The sequence below is a fragment of the Acromyrmex echinatior genome, chromosome 1, assembly GCF_024713525.1.
Source record: "Acromyrmex echinatior isolate Ae372 chromosome 1, ASM2471352v2, whole genome shotgun sequence".
NCBI classification, from domain to species: domain Eukaryota; kingdom Metazoa; phylum Arthropoda; class Insecta; order Hymenoptera; family Formicidae; genus Acromyrmex; species Acromyrmex echinatior.
The window spans coordinates 4,872,206-4,890,586 of NC_141852.1; the positions used below are offsets into that span (position 1 = coordinate 4,872,206).

An 18,381-nucleotide genomic window follows, 5' to 3' on the forward strand; every position below is an offset into this window, starting at 1 on the left:
TATGTATATATATATATATATATATATATATATATTTATATATATATACACAATATAAATTTTATATATTAATATATACATAAATATAAAATTTTGTAATGGGTATTTGGCCTTGTTTTATACTTCAGTTAATAATTTTTTGTCTTTCTTGCAATAATTAAAATACAACACGGATGAACTTGCAGCAATATCGCTGCAATAACGCTGCAATATTGCTGCAACATGTAATATTGCTGTAATATAGTAGCATTGTTGTTGCAACTTTTGTATTGTAAGGAACTATAAACAATCAAATTGTTTGAAATGAATAAAATTGTATTGAATCATTAACAATTTGTTTAACGGAGTCAACAGTCGATCTATTTCCTCAAATCAATAAGCGTTTATGAAGCAGAAGCTTTCCACATTATCGTATTATGGTTATGGCTTGGGATTGCAGAAAAGAAAGAATATATCTTCAAGATTTCGAAATTCAAATGTTTATTCAGATTTTTAAAAGTAATCTATCTATTTAAATTTATTCGATGATATTTAATGGCATTTTCTTTGACAACTCCGCATTCGCGTCCATGCTTTCCAAAAATATATTTGAATTAGATGTTTGGTCGAAAAAATGTAACCAATTTCTACATTTTTATTTTTAAATATAAAAGAGTTTTTTTAATTTTTAATCTTGAGTTGGTTTATCTTTCAAAAAGGAGTACATTCGGTTTCAGTAAGTGAAAAATAAGAGTGCACTGTTTCACAACCTCACTTTCACAAAAGTATATATATACTTACAATAATACACAATAGTAATGGAAACAATATAAATGATAACCCTATAATTATGATAGAATAATTAATAGGTGAAATATGTAAATGATTGAGATTCAATGCAGTATATCGACAAGATAAAAATGTGATATAATTTCTTTTATATTAGTATTGGTTTTATAATAAAATTAACTTTAAATATATACTGCAATATATATATATATATATATATATATATATATATATACTTAAATAAATGTTATTAAAGGTACTATTACTTAGATAGATAGAATAATTTTGCAAACATGTTATTTTTTAATTTATTTTTATGTTTGGAAACATATCACAATAAATTACAAAATAATTTGTTGTATTTACTAGTTAAAGATTTTCATTTTATTCGTTTAATTAGTAACTTAAATTTATTATTCTTTCTTGATATTGTATACATAAGTACCACGTTATTTGTTTTAGTTTTCTTTCGATTTTCCTTCTAATCCTTGCAATATACGTTATTTATTTTGTATATGAGATTTAATATTTCCATTTTAAATGTGATTGATATATAGAAGATATATACATAACATACAAAATTTATATTATTGTTTATACATTAAGGAATATTATTACGCGTTTCTTTTAGCGTGATTCTGGTATAGTAACCAAACTGTATCAAAATGTTTTTGCGTGTTTATTCATTAGTAATAGAGGCATAGCTAGCCGTTTAATTCACTTCTTATTCTTTCTATGTTATTATATATTACGTCAGAATAAAAAAATATTTTTAAACAGTATCAAATTCATACGTCGTCGAACCCGGTGCATCATTAATAACAACCCTGATACATGTATCAAAAAATCTCTAAAAAAAAATTGCCTATTATGCAAACTGAAATATTCTATTACCATGGAATATTCTATTATCTTTAGAATATAACCAAAAATATAAATTCCTTGGTAAATATTAAAAATGTCAAAGAAAGTCTTAAAATTACATCTACTTCTATATATAATAATCACATATAAATAATATATAACAATCAAGATATAAATATAAATTATGGATATTAAAATAGAATTACAAAGCAGATGGAAAATATTTATATCTTTTTGGATTGCGTAGGAAATCTTTATAACTTTAGCCATAAACAAAATATATACCATCAAATATAATGAGAGTGTACGTTTCATGAATAATATGATTTATATAAAAATTAAATCAAATTACTAAATTCATTTATTATATTATATATTATATATTATATTAGATATTGTAACGTCGACAATGAAATAAAACTTTATTAATTTTATAATTTTACAATATAAAGAAATTGAAATTTATCTGTATAGAAATATAGGATACAGATTTAGAGAAATTGTTATGCATAAAAGTTCATATTACTATTGTGTATTAATATTAACATAATTGTGTAAACCGAATTACATGAAATCAAAGTGCATATAATAATACAAAATTTCCCGAATTAACACGTTATTAGATATTTTTTCAATTTTTATTTTATATTCTTAAGAAATTTAACTTTTAATATCAAAAAGTCGTCATTAATGTACCTGATATAAGAATTGTGAATATTATGTTATTATATTATACAGGTTTCGGACTATTTCAAATAATTTTATTTTAAGAATCTAATTGTAAGACAATATTAGAGTTGTGTATTGCGTTTTAATTATATTTTTTACTATAATTATGTACCATACGTGCATAATATATTGTTGTATTTACGTATATTATATTCTTTTATATATTGTAAAATAGAGTATTGATCTAGTCTGTATAATATTAGTACATTAACAAAAATAACAAAAAATAAAAAGTACAATAATAAAAATAACACACTTATCCAAAATCAAAACATACAGTGTCTTAAAATGTCTTTAAGACGTTTTTAGCATATATAACTTATGTTGCGATTTTGATATATATGTTATTATTACCAAAATTTCAGCCAAAATTAATTTTAGATTAAAGTTTCTAATTTTATGGTGTAAAATAAAAGAGGATCGCCGATTTTAATCGACGGGAGTGGTGGAAAGTCTACAGATTGATTCGGTTTTTACCGGTGATTTTGGAAATATCTATTTTAAATTTCAAATTTAAAGTATATATTTTGTTAAGAAAATTTTTATGTTTATTTAAAATTTAATATCATGTATTAATTGACAAAAATAAAATTATTTTAATCGGAAATTTTCTTGAATAATTTTATAATAACTACGTCAGTTAATATCTAGCTTTTTTAATAGAGAAGTTGCAGTATTTCGCTGAATGCCAAGATCGTGGTAACAGTTCATTCCAATATAATTCTCCTGTTGTTTGAGTTTGGTCTGGTGAGATTTCAATCTTGCGATCATCCTTTTGCAAGACCGATTTTTTACAGAACAAATCGCAAAACAGGAGCACAAAGAAATACAGAAGCTCCACTATAGTGATGAAACTAAAGCCGATGAAGATGCCACATAAACCGCCGATATCACCTGTAAAACGATCATTTTTGTAATACGATGAGCAAGAGAGGATAAGATCACTTCATAAAACGGCCACGTGTTTCCAATGTTTATTCTTAAAAAGCATTACGCGCATGAAATGACGATTGAGATGGCTCCTTTTATCTAAAAATCGATTGACTACAGCATCATTTGTCTATATCACTTTTATGACAGTTCATCGATTACAAAAATTGTCACCTACAGCTCGATTGCCTACGCACCTTTGCGCATAAATATAAAATGTTAAGTAAGAAAATACTTTATATTTTTAAAGCAGAAAATTTGTGTTTTAAAACACAGAATTTGTATTTTTAAAGCAGAGAATAATATATGCAGGCAATCGAGCAATAAGTAATATAATATAATAAAGGTAGGCAATAACACATCTAGGCAAATGTGACATTGTTTCTGAAATTTTCATTTGTGTGTAAAGTGTATGTAGGTAATCGAGTTGTAGACAATAATTTTTATGCGGAAACGAATTGTCGACAAAAGTGATGTAGACAAACGATGCTGCAGGCAATCGATTTGTAAACAGTAAACAGAATCCTTCTGTGATTATTTATGTTGTAAAAGAGACAATGGATTTTTTCAGCGATATCACTGTTATCTTTTTCTTTTTTTTTACACAGGTTTGTTACTATAGAATATTTTATGGATTGGATATATATAATGCTATATTTTTTGTAGTTGTAAGTACACATACGCGCATGTATAAACACATATGTATATACTCAAGGCAAAAGTTGGAAATAGTTTTTTAAAATTGACATTTTTAGGATTAATATTATTTAAATATTATAATAATGTATTTTTTAGCATTATTTTTTAGATCCAATAACAATTATTGGATTTAAAAAAATATTGTTTAAAAAACGTATTGTAACAGATATTTTAAATAATTCCTAAAATGTCAATTTTTTAAAAAGTATTTCTAAATCTATGTTTAAATTTTAAAACAGATTTTCTAAGAATGAGTAAAAAACGTCTAAAATTTTCAAACATTATTTTGAATGAAATTTTTATTATATAATTATTTTATCAGTATAATAGATATAAATATTGTTATAAATTCATATACATAATATATATTGGGTCGGAGAAAAAGTTCTGTGAAATTTTGTTAGCTCAATATTATATACAGAATATATTTGTTGCAAAATTTTTGACTACCAGACGTGAAAGCTTAAAGTTTTTCCTAAAAATTCGTTTTTAAAAAAGGTTCCTATGACTTTTTATTATCAAATTACATGCGGACGATGATTTTTAATGGAGTTATGAACAATCAAAATCAGAATGCTTCTTTTTATTTCGCAAATAACTCAAAAATAGAAAATCGTAGAAATTAAAAAAAAATGATTTTGTAAGAAAACCTTCGAACATTCACGATATAAAGAGTCGAAAATTTTTGCAAATTTTTTGGCATGTGACAGATCTACAAAGTGAAAAAAAGAATTTTCGTAATTTTCTATATATAAAAATTATAAAACTCACATAAATTAAAAAAATATAGTAACCATTCAAAAGTAGAGATTTTAAACTTTGAAACCCTTTTTTTAAATTTTGATCATTTTTAATGAAAATATATATAATTTTAAGCTAACAAAATATCGCCAAATTTTTCCTCCAACCCAATACAAAATCAAATTAAAAAATTTTTTTACCGAATCTTAATTATATATATTAAAAATTATTTTTTTTATTTTTGGGATTATGAAAAGTTGAATAAACTGTTTAAAATAAATAAACTTCTATCGGAAAATAAAGCAGTAGAAATTGCCCTTTATACATATATAAAATGTTATCTTTTCTTTTTGCACGAGAATTAGACTAGAATAAAGAACGTGATGCATAAAATATTAAAAAATTAAAAGTCCATCTTTGAGAACTTCTGAACATCTTACAGAACAACGTGGACAGAAAATTTCTATTCCACTCTAACTTTGATCATGTGATATCTTATTCATATTCTTTGTAGGAAAAGATATAAAATTGTAAAAAAATTCGATTATAGTTTACATATTGAATAAAACGTTCTGTACATTTACTTCTTCTTCTGCAACCAATTAAAAATGATAAAGACAGAAATATTGCAAATTAGAGTTATGTCTTCAAACATCTATTTATACTATAAGAAGAACGTTTAATTGAACTCCCTCTTATAGTATAAATTGTATAAGTATAAATACTTAGTGCCGAAACATCATTGATATATTTAATATTATAGCTAACTTTATATCATACACATAATATAATTAGATGTTTGATATTTCTATCTTTATCATTTTTAATTAGTATGATTCTGAAAGCTTAAAGTTTTTGTATGATATGTCTTTTACATTCCTTCCGCTTATCAATTTTATCTATTTTACAAAAAATTATTTGAATGGCTTTTGCCTTAATTGATTATTAGCATATGTTTTTAAAAAATTTAGTAAAATAATTAAATTTATAATTATAAGATTTCTTAAAAAAGAAATATAAAAGAATAAAAGAAAAAAATTTTATTTCTATGAATCTTATATTCAAAATAGATTGAGTTTACTTCATAAATTTTTTTGAGTTTATTTCATAAAGTTTTTAATCTAATAAAAACGTGTAAAAGTTTAAATATTGTAAAAATTTACATTTAAACTTCCATTTACGAGTACATTTCTTAACAATCTGTACTTACTTAAAAGATTATACCAGTAAGAAGACACATCTTGATTCAATCTAATTGTGCCGTATTGCGAAAAGTATACATGCAGCACTCCTTCATTAGTAATTTTGTAATTCGGACTGAAATTAAACAAAGGTATGACGATGTCTTTTTTAGAAATAATCTTCAAAAAGAATTTTATTTTTTATAACAATAAAAATGCCATGCTTACAATAAGTTAAGTTCAAATGTACCGAGATCCATGTGACTTCTCCAACTTAATACACCAAAATTAGTATCATTGCAGGCAGGATAACAATGTAAACAATGTAAAGCATCTTTTTCTTCGTGAAAAATACTGTGATCATCCTCATGAGGGAAAATCGTCAATCGTTTAGCTATTCCAGAAAATAAAGGATCAATATATAAAGTAAATGACATAACTATTATTATTTATTTAATATTTATATGTTATAGGTAATATAAACATCAAAATTTTCAAATTGCTTATGTAAAAAAGCAACTGTTAATCATGTAATAAAATGTTTACATTTATACTTAGTTAGACATTGGAAGTCTGTGATATTGCAAATATGCCATGAATCTGAAATATAACAAAGCATACATATATATTTGTAATATATATTTATATATTACATGTAAAGCATAATAATAATCTCAAATAAAGAATATTTATAAAATTAATATGTAAAAAGGATAAAATTGTATAAATAAAATTAAAATTTCTTTTTTATAAAGCAAATTTTAAAAAATTAGATCGTTTTTACAACAATCAGATAATTATAACAACTTAGATAATTATTTCCGTTTACACAGTCAGCCTCAAATGACTTCTGAGTAACCTTGATGTTGACCTTGACACTTAAGGAGATTTCGCGTGGTTCGGTATTTGTACATACGTATTAGGATTACAACTTAAAATAATAACATTAAGAAGAAAACATTTAACACATAATAAATAACATATTGTTAACATTTTTCCGAGAAAATATATTTTATTCACTGATAGTTGCTACAACATTAGTTAATAAACATTAATTATATAAGGAAGCTGCTATGTTAAAACGTTGCGGTATTCTTTCATTACAATCACACTTTGTTTTAAACATAAATTCTGCTAAATAATTCATATAATGATCTTCTTTTACGTCAAAATGGGCTAAACAGCATGCATATCTCACATCATAATCGCTCAATGTCGGAAACGTTGAAATGCGAGATTTATCATATATACTTTGCTGAAATATATATCTTGTTTGTTTCAGAAATTATATTCTATTTATATAAAAATTGTTTTGTTAATAACTTTTCAATAAACAATAAGCGACGGAAAGGTCACATTTAGACTTTTCGATTTTTGAGGATCAAGGTCAACAATTGTTGGAAGCATAAACAATTGAATAAATTAACATGTTTTTACTAACAATCTTTCTTGCCACGACGTGGATAAATAAACGGTCTGCATCCACAGAACTTCTGTATGTCATTAATCTTACAATCGACGATACAATCACTATAAGTATACATCGTAATATTTGAAAAAACTGTTTCATCTGAAAATAAGCAGTTACGTTTATTTCTGGGTAAATTTATAATGGTCTGACTACTACTAAAGAGCGTTGCTTCCACATTCAGATATGTTTCGTATTGAGGTATTGCGAACACCTCCGTGACACCACCACTGGTCATATCCGGATAATCAGTAGGATTGAACACAGTCACCTAAAAACTCAATGAATGTTAGTTTTACTAAATTTCTCTCTTTTTCTCTGAAAGATCTCCCCCACTCCTCCCCATTCTCTCAATCTCTCTCTCTCTCTCTCTCTCTCTCTCTCTCTCTCTCTCTCTCTCTCTCTCTCTCTCTCCTTTCTCGTGCGCGCGCATATGCACGCACACGATTTCTTTAAATTTAATTAAATTTAATTAAATTACAGACAACAATATATTGAGAAGTAAAGGTCAGCGCGGTACTTTTTGTGCACAAATATAATAATAAACAGGTTTAAAAAGTCCAATTCTAATAAAACAATATTTTAATATACATATATCCGCACGTGTTCCGACTTATATATTTCAAGTCATTCTTATGGAAAATTAAATATATTAATTCCCGTGCAGGAAGTGCAAGGATAACAAGTAACAAATTGCTAGATTTTTTTTCTGTAACAAATGACTTTTCTAATCTGTTATAAGTAACTATGACTGTTCCAATTCTGGCATTATCATCATAAAATGAACGATAAATAATTTTTGCTTGATAAGATTTATAGCTCCGACATGTAAGTCGTTTTAAAAAATGCAGGATATAATTAAAGATCATTGTTTTACTTCCTCAATTAATTACCACAGCCTATAATGTTGTTTCTACTTACTTTCCAACCCCTAAAGGGCAATATTGAATAGAAATTGTCATCCAAAAGTGGATCCATTAAGACTGATAAACCGTTTTCTATTCCGAGAGTCTCCACTCGTTCCTGATCTCTCGTCAGTTTAATCATATTGTTCAGACTGTTAGAGTACAATTTCTACCAATTATTTTATAAACAATCGTGATGCTTATATTTAACAGTAGAGTGTCCCAGTTTTTTCGTAAAACTTTACCAGCATATTCTACAAGTAAAAATAAGAAAAAAAATTTTATGTAAACATAGGCTAATAAATGCTTCATTAAAAAATTATGACAAAAATACAAAATAATAAATGAAAATTATATATTGGTAAAGTTTTAAAAAAAAATTAGCACACTTATATTTCACTTTAAATTACAACAATGTAATACTAGTTTAATCATAAAAAATAGTCCCACTGTATCAGACTGCTCTATTTAGAAATCAAGGTCATTCAGCTAGCGCAGTAATTCTATAGTATAATTAATATTGTTTTTAATTTTTTGTTGATGTAAATGTATAAATCAAATCAATTGTAATAAATAATTACTGAGCGATTTCTCTATAAGCGCAAAATATTCCTAAAATGTTATATGAATATTATTAAGAAATTAAAATAATGTTATTATAATATTTCGAAAATACCATATAATATTTTTTTTTAATATTACAGGAGTAGTGTATAGAGATTATGTGTCCGCACACACATAATAACATATACTTGTATAATGCTCTAGGTAATATATCTTAATATCTCTGAAATATTATTAAAATATTTATAAATATTAATTATTCTTAATTTAGTGCAATTCGAATTCACAATCCAGTGAATTCCAACAAAAAGCTCTTATCAGTTTATGCTGCATTTTGTGCTAAAAAAAATGTTTTGGCTTTGATTTTAAATACATACATATACAGTCTACAATTGCGCGCCAAAATTATTTTTAATCAAATCTTTCAACGTATACTTATACTAAACAGATGTAGCAGTTTTACAAATTAAAGTAAATTTTGTTATAATATTTTTTAATATAATATTTATACAATATTACAGTACCATTAAAATAATGTTACTTTTAATAATCACACAATATTATCAAGAGTGGACATATAAACTTCCATTAATATTTCGAGAATATTATTTAATATAATATAATTTTAGTATAATGTTCTTCAAATTACATTTAATATTTTAAGAATATGCCTCAAATATTACTTAATATTAAATAATATTACGCGCTTATAAGATTTGTTTTCTTAATACAGCCAATAGAATTCATCAACGATAACCGATGATACACGATGAATAAACGTAAACGCATACACGAGAATTGATATGTGCTGATACAAGAGTGAGTTGAGATAATGTATAGAAAAATCATGCATAAATAAAGCTAGGGTAATCATTCGTACTCTTTTTATTGTATATGTATTCTTTTTTCGGGCGATGGATTTTCACTGTGTACTCTTTTTTGTACTACTTTTGAGACTTAGAAGCGAGCGATAGGATTGAAAGATATTAAGTCACAATGACACTGTCTCTATCAATGATATTTGAAATATATTAACACATAATACAGGATAAGCATGAAATAAGACATTAAGACCGTTAAACAAATAAGTATCCAGTATAAAATCGCGATATTGATTTTTAAAATGCTGATTAGACATTAGGTTTATTCGCGTTGTTTGCACTTTTTGCACTCTGCATCTTTACTTTCTCTTTTTTTCAACGTCCAAATATATATCTACCTCATTTTAAATTTAGACATTTTTTACATAAAGTTGTTTTGTTCGTACTTGTCTAAATAAATTTAAAAGAAGTTTTGAAAAAAAGAAGGAAATACAAAATATTATAATATTTTACAAAAAGAGGGAACACAAAATAATACAGGTCTTAGATTAATAATGTCTGCTTCTATTTTATTCTTCGTTCTTTGTTTTTTTTTTGTGTCGGTCTTCGTGGAAAAAATGATAGTGTGTTACTTTTGTATTACTTTTCCATGATGGATGTACTACTTCACGTATATTGCATTTGGTTCACCCAAAATGAAGCAAATAAAATAGTGTTTCGAATCACTGATGATTCGAAACTTCAAACTTAATCGGTTTCGATTCTCTTAAGTTCAAAAATAAATAAAATCGAATTCATTGTTATTTGATCCGAATTCAAACTAATTCATGCACTTCTAATTAACAAATCAGTAAAATTTCTACAAATGAAATACCATTATACCGCATATTTTTATTCAAAATGAAAATTATAAATGTAAATCGAATTAATATGAGAGATAATTTTTTCATTAAAACATAATGAATTATTAATCATTAAAAATTAATGTATATTGCCAAAAATACATATTATTAATATTTTGGAATATAAAAAGATAAAAGAACTTACGTTTTATTGATTTTAAGTTTTTCTTTGATTAAAAATTGATTCCTATTAAATATCTGTTAAGAAAAATTTATTTCCATATTCATATTATAATTAAAAAGGATTCATGAATTATTCTATAAAATATCGATTTTTCTCGTCGCGATAGTTAATGCATCGCGTGTACAAAAATAGATTAAGACAAACAGCAGTATTTTCCTGCAATATTATAATCAACAAACATTGAAAATTATTTAGTATTTAGTAGTAGCGTGTTACGATTCAATTGATGTCAATTTGGTATTTGTCACTTTTAAATATGTGATGAGAAAATATTTAAAATAATTAATTTTAAAAAATAACAATATATTTATTGTCTTTACCGTCAAAACATAGTCATAAAATATAATAAAATAATACAATGATAAATAAAACAATGTTGTATAAATAATAGAACATTTTGATATAAATGGCACTCATAGAACATTTTTATATAGTACATAATGATAGCTTCTGGGAAGAGAGGGCTCCAGTTGCCTACAAAATGAAATCTATAGCTTAAGTGTTTGCATAACGATATTCTAGCTCTATTGCACACACGACCGTATTATACTCAAAAAAAATTTTTTTAAAAAAAGAAAAAATAAGCGCCAAGAATTAATGGATTTCATGCCGCTCAATGTCGTAATGTAGAGTCCAGAAGTGAACATTCTCTCCCTCGCAAAAGCCTTGCCTACTTATATTTCAAAGTTACGTTGTAAAATTAGAAATCAGTTCTTTGTAGATTTTTTTTTAGGCGGGCGGAGGGGTTGTAATCCTCCCGAACGAGACTTCTTATATAATCTCAATCGAACTTACACGTAATTTCACTTGATTTTCGATTGTATTTGGAAGCCTCGTTTTCGAAATTACAACAATGTAGTTAATTAGAATGCAGATAAGAGATAGAGAGTGCAGATAATTTTCGTGTGTGCAATACGCTATGTACAATATAATTGTGTACAAAAGCTGTAGGCAGTTTTGTAGACATCCGGAATTGTTTTTGAGGATATTTTCATTTATCTATTCTGAAATGTTACTGCACTGCCTACACGTAAGCAAACTGATCGAATAAGTAGTTAAATTACTACGTGTGTATGCTTCCCGGAAATACATTTTGAAAGCACGGGATACTCACTCGGGAATGTCGTCGCTTTCACGCACGTAATTGAAGGTGCAACAGTATCCGTCCTGCGTTTTGCGAAACTCAAAAAGTTCTGAGCAATTTCTGTCGATTCCATGCAATATACATTTCAATAATATCGTCGAACATTGTGGCGTCAGCTGGAAAATGTAAATACACGATATGTATTGTAAATCTCCGACAATTTTTTATATAAACGATAACAACGATGGCTGACACGCGAAGTATCGTGTAAATAATATTTTGATTGATCTTTAGAGGAAATCTTTTATTTAAAGCGCATAAAAATGGTTGTCTGCATAAATGGTTTTTATTTATTAGAATCACTAGAAGATTGAAAGTTAGAGTAAAATTTGGACAGAGAGCAAAAAAAATCGGCATAAATGTAATGGGATTATGTTGAATGGGATTACGAAGAAACTTGCATTTAAAATTAAACAAGCTTGAATTCAATTTCTGTTATTATACTAAACAATAAAAATTAAGCAATTTGCATTATCAGTTACTTAATTATTACACAATTAAAAAAAGTTTACGCGTGTATATATATATATATATATATTATATATATAATATATATATATATATGTATATATATATATATATGTATATGTATTTATAAGAAAAGTCTAATAAAAGTGTTTTTGCAAGTAAAACTCTAGTATATTTGAAATTAAATGTTGATTGAGTTTGCATACGTACAGTTTTCATTATTTGAGTGACATCATAAGACCCGTTATAATAAGTTGTTAATAGTTTATCTAATTCCACATCATTACTATTATCTATGACCATCATAGAAACGTAGAGATTGCCCAGCTGCATTATCAAATTGAGAATTTCATCGACTGATCGGTCCGTGATTTTTGCATTAGAACTAGTTTAAAAAGAAATATCATAAATATATCATTTAAAGTCATCATATATAAAACACATTTTTCAAAGATATCTTTAATATACAGTAGCAAGGACAAAAAATGCATGACTTTCTTTGACCACGTAATTGATGTCTACAATAGCGTTCAATAGCGTAACATATTTAAACGTGCGTTTGCTAATAAAGCATATAATAAGGATGCGAATTCCCATAAGGATATCGATCTTTAATAATATTTCGTCGGTATCCGTATATAACACAAATGCATGTTTAATATATGTGAACGCAATTTGCGTTTATTTAGTATACAAATACAGCTTACATATTGGTCGCCAGTTTTTTCGCCGATTGCAAGCTAATTCTATTAATGGAGCAGATAGCAATTCCTGAAAAATATCGAGGTATATATTTTTTATAAATGTAACAAAATAAAAAAAAAAGAAAAGGGAAAATAGAAAATGATATACTGTGTAACTATATCCGTATATTGATATAATATATACGGATATATGTGTCTCTTTTAAACCGTATATTTCGATACGTGTATTCGTGTGTTTTAATACCTGTGTATCCGTATTTTAAAAATTACACGAATTGAAATACGGATGTATAATTAATTACACGTGTACACTTATACATGTATCTCCAATACACGTTGAAAATCATGATCTCTAATTTCTATACTTTATTCGTTATCATTGACTTTTAAACCACGTATCAATTAAACAGGGACAGTATTGATTTGTTACTTTTCCTTTTTTATCATGAATAGGTAGAAAGATTTTTATTTAACGTATTGAAGGTGGTTTGAAGCAGAGTCGAAAAATATATATGAAGATTTTTAATTTGGTGTATAGATATTTTATAATAAAGATGTTTATTTCGCACTGATTATCACGCAAAAAAACTTTTATTATGTACTACCCATTTTGTACTTTTATTATTAACAATTTATGTTCTTACATAATTTTTGCATTTTTAAAGTCAGATTTATGTTTTTAAGCGAAGATTTAATATATAAAACGCATATATTATACTAAAATTGCATACAATTCATAAATTTCATATAAATAATTTATAAAAATTGTTTTGTTAATAACTTTTAAATGAATAACATCAAGGTCAAGATCAAGATCATTCGGAGATTATTTTCTGATATAAGTATAAAGAGAAAGGTTTACCAAAAAACACCTGTTGAAAAAAAGAGAAGATATCTATATATATATATATATATATATTAAAAATAAAAATGATAAAAAAAAACAATATTAAGAATCTTTATGTTAAATCGCATATGTGAGAATAATCAATACTAAAAATTAAATGCCTATAACGGTCGAAGCTGAACCTTTAATGCTTAAATAATTTAATCTTAAATTACTATATATATTATATATATATATATATATTTGCATATATATATTAATTAAAAATGTATTTTTTATCTATAATTGTCAATGATTTGTTTAATTCTTTTAATACATTTAATTTTTTTATTTATTCTATTAATCTCTATATTTTTTGTATCTTGAAACATTATTTCTTATTTAATTTTTATATCTATAACAAAAAAAGCTTCTTTATTTGAATATATATATAAATACATCAATTTGAATATTTTCGTAATTATTACGAGTGATTCAATTCAGGAAAATGTTTATCCGTTAGAAGATAAATAATCCTAGTTAAATGAACTATTTATTAGTATATTAAAAATCATATAAATCTTTATAAATAAATTGCATGCACGCAAGTTAAGAAAATATCTTAATCTTAATATACCTGGAAAGAATATCTTAGCCGTTTTAATATTTGCATCCATGGAAGTTACTAAAGGTTGTGACTCAAATTCTTGATAGGAAGTATAAACCATACTCACCAGAACAGATATAATTATGCAATGTATAATAACCCACATAATTCTGAAAGATATATTTAATTACACAAGTGCAAAAATGATATTATTTAGTTAAAGTGGATAGGTAAATAAATCTACTCTTGCTTTACTTTTATCTCTATTGTTGTATCTTCGAACTTTTAAAAATATAAATAAAATAAGCAAGTAAAGCAAATTAATAGTACCCTATTAATTTGCTTTGCTTGCTTATTTTATTTATATTTTTCTATATGTATATGCAACTCATGTGCTTAAACCGCTTTTATCATTACTAAAATAAAGATACAATCGTATTATATTATATGCGAATTAGCTTTCGAGCGCAAGTTTGTTAAATGAGTGAGCAACATCCAAACCAATCCTGTTGAAGCAAAATTTTATTATACTAAGATCTTTTAAATACATTAGTTTTGCGCATAATTTAGAGTGTTTCAAAAATACAAATAAAATAGTGTGCAGTTTAAGAAATATTCATTTTAAATAAAAAGTTAATTATAAATAGATCTAAAAACAAGAAAAATAAATAAAAAGACATACTATACATACATACAAAAAACTTTTTTTTTATTTTTAGATACGAATTATTACTTTTTCCAAAAGTACGATCTTCATATGACATTATTTTAGTAATATAATAATAATGTCATATTTTTTAAATCAATGTTTTTGTATTACTAAATCTTAATTATACAACAATATGTTAATTAAATTTATAAACAATAATTTAAAAGTATTATGTGTTTCCCAAGTAGCAAGCTTATGTCATTTTGATGTCAAACGACAATAATGTTTGCATGTTGCCTGAATTAATTCTTGAATATGATATTGCTTCTCCCTTCTTTTATCCATCTTTAGTTTTATATATTAAAATATTTTATTTTAATACAAAATTAAAGATCATTTATTAATTAAATAAAACAATTTATTATTGTAATTAAGAGTTAAAAAGATATTTGCAAGAGTTAAAAAAATATTTATTTTGAAAAGATCAAATTTAGCAGCAAGTCTTTTATGATACTTATATAAATTTTTGCGTTTATATATCTAGAAATTCCTACATAATTCTATATTTAATTGCATACACTAATCATACTGTAAATAAAAGTGATTTTGATTGATTTTACCTCTCAAACCAAGGTCTTTGAGAATCGACAAGATATTTTAAGCTGTTTATACTGGAATAATTACAATATAATTTTAAATACTTTAATATAGTTTTCAAGCGCGATGATTTCTCCGAAACTTTTATCATCCATGCTTGCTTGATAAAAGTATTGCTTTTAGGTTTAATTTTATCTCTTTCAACCAACATCATTAATTATCTGTTTTTATGTATATATCACAGAAATTAGTTAATTCGAGCCTAGAGTAAATAATTATTTAAGATGTAATACTATTCACATTATTGCATATATAAAAGTTTTCAAATTAATCTTGAAATTAGATTATTTATAAGATTTAAAAAAGTAATCGTAATAAAAATATGTAATAAAAATGTAATAAGAATTATTTAAAAACTTTTTTCTATTTTATATAAGGCGATAGTTAAGTACTGTAAAAGGTTTTAAAGAAAAATTTTTCATATTAAATAAAGCCGAAAATTTAATATGATTTATATATATATTCCAACAGTTTGATTTTAAACTTACAAATTTGCCTTTTAATTTTGTATCTTTGAAACTATGCCATTTTTTTAGACATATGATAATATGAAGTCTCCATCTTAAATTAATTTGAAGAATCCCACCTTAAATTCTTTTGGAGTACTTAATTATCAATCACTGTATAAATATAACGATACATAAAAATATTGAATTAAAATATTGGATGTCTTGGATACATCGCAAATATTTTGTAAAATTACAGTTTTTAATTAATTCAAACTCAAAAATAAAATTTATGATAAACCATACTGTATACTATACTCATATTTCTTGATCAACAATTGTATAACATATGTACTTACCTTTATCAATTGGCTTCTATTTTTTAAATAGGAACCAAAATGCAAGATCAAGAGATGTGTAAATAAAAATAAATTTAATTATAAATGCGTTTTACGCAATATTATGCAATTTTGCAGGCAGAGAATATTTAATACTCTTAGAATATTTTTCAAAGTCAAACAATTATTTATCAAACAACTGTACAACGATCTAAATTTTGCAGAATTCTGAAAGCAATCTTGAAAAAAATAAAATATAACAAATTAATGATTTATAACAATTATAATCTTTTGAGTGATAGTATATGCAATTCACTCGCTTTAATAATCGTAAAACGCCCGTCACCGATTATATCAAACGAAAAAGAATGTTATAATCAAGTATACAACACAAAATGAAAACTCCCACATGTAATTATATTGTGTTACGGACGGCGCAGGTATAATAATATCCTAAGCACTTGTGCGGCGTAAATGACGTCAATCGTAATTTGCGACTTACATTGGGACTTGGGAACTGTAAAATGCGCGTGCGTTCGATTCGTGCATGCCTTGATTCCCGTTATGATAAAAAGACAGCAAAATCAGATCGTGCATGTGGTATCGTTTAATTATTATTTTGCTATTGCACTGCGCTTGCGATCACTTGTTATCGCAAAATATAAAACTATATCATTCATCGCTTCCCCGGAATATCATGAATAATTTATAAGTGTGCAATACATAGGCATTAATGTATCGCAACATGATTTTTGCGATAAAAAAGAAGCTGAAAATTTTAAAATACTATACTTTATGTGTTAAAAGTTTTAACATTTTGTTTTTTACAATTACATTAATAATTCTTTGCATTAATAGACATTATATATTATATATCAAACAAAGTTTAATTTCTTAAATATGGAATGTCTGTATTAATAAATATTAACAAATCACAAATCATTTTTTGACAGCATTAATCGATAAAATAATATAAAACAACGTGATATTATACTTAAAATTTTTTGCAGCATTCATATTAGCGTATATAATACCATATATTATATTGCAATAATTACATTGTTGATATATCACAGTTTGAAACCTGAGCTTAAATTAATTGTTTATTAATTTAATAAATTTATGACATTTACATGGATTTCTTGCATTAAACTGATCTATTTCATTCGATGGTCCTCCTCTGGAGAGGTTTTGAAATAATGTTTTTTCATTATTGGACTTAGATTGTCAATCTATGTTTAACCTTCAACCTGGGAATATCAATGCATATCTACTGATATATGGGATAATGGCAAATACATCTTAACGGTTCGCCATTTTGGGACATAAACTTTATAATTTCATAACAAATTATAATTTTTGAAGTAAATGCAAATGCAATATAATGTCTGTCTTTATTAATCATATAAGAATTAAAGAAAAAAATAAAGTCCTAGCTTTTTATTCCCAATTGCTGGTGACACTTGTCACTTCGCCATTGATCCTGAATCTAGAATCGATTCTACTTATAAAGCTGGAAACATAATAAAAAGCACAGGCAATAGGAACAGGAAATGACAAATTTCAACCTATCAGAAACCATGTGTACTAGAATAGACGCTTTCTGAAATCTCTTGTTGCTTGTTCCCGTATATTGCATTTTAATCATTTTTTATTATAATTATATACTGTACATGTACAATGTATTGTTGTATTTATGTAATTATATTCTTTTATATACTGTAAAATGATATAGCTTTGATCCAGTTGGTATAATATTGATCCATTAAAAAAAATGACAATACAC

At 25.3% G+C, this 18,381-nt stretch overlaps 1 protein-coding gene across 1 annotated transcript; it reads right to left on the reverse strand.

The window, feature by feature from the left end:
- Positions 1-2,886: 2,886 nt before the first annotated feature.
- On the reverse strand, positions 2,887-18,280 carry LOC105147417 (sodium channel protein Nach-like). The gene is made up of 12 exons (XM_011058408.2): positions 16,617-18,280; positions 15,775-16,013; positions 14,536-14,675; positions 13,076-13,139; positions 12,579-12,753; positions 11,871-12,016; positions 8,302-8,437; positions 7,354-7,651; positions 6,459-6,512; positions 6,141-6,306; positions 5,942-6,048; positions 2,887-3,255 (listed from the first exon to the last, which is right to left on the reverse strand). Exons 2-12 carry the CDS (start codon positions 15,963-15,965, stop codon positions 3,002-3,004), a joined length of 1,731 nt encoding a protein of 576 aa, XP_011056710.2. The 5' UTR covers positions 15,966-16,013; positions 16,617-18,280; the 3' UTR covers positions 2,887-3,001.
- Positions 18,281-18,381: the final 101 nt, after the last annotated feature.

Bases quoted from the DNA above. Each gene is read 5' to 3' on its own strand.
- LOC105147417 (XM_011058408.2), bottom strand. From the start codon at position 15,965: ATGATGTTGGTTGAAAGAGATAAAATTAAACCTAAAAGCAATACTTTT. The intron at 14,676-15,774 runs GTAAAATCAATC...TATATCTTTCAG, and splicing joins CAAAGACCTTGGTTTGAGAG to AATTATGTGGGTTATTATAC. The intron at 6,049-6,140 runs GTAAGCATGGCA...GTTTAATTTCAG, and splicing joins ACATTTGAACTTAACTTATT to TCCGAATTACAAAATTACTA.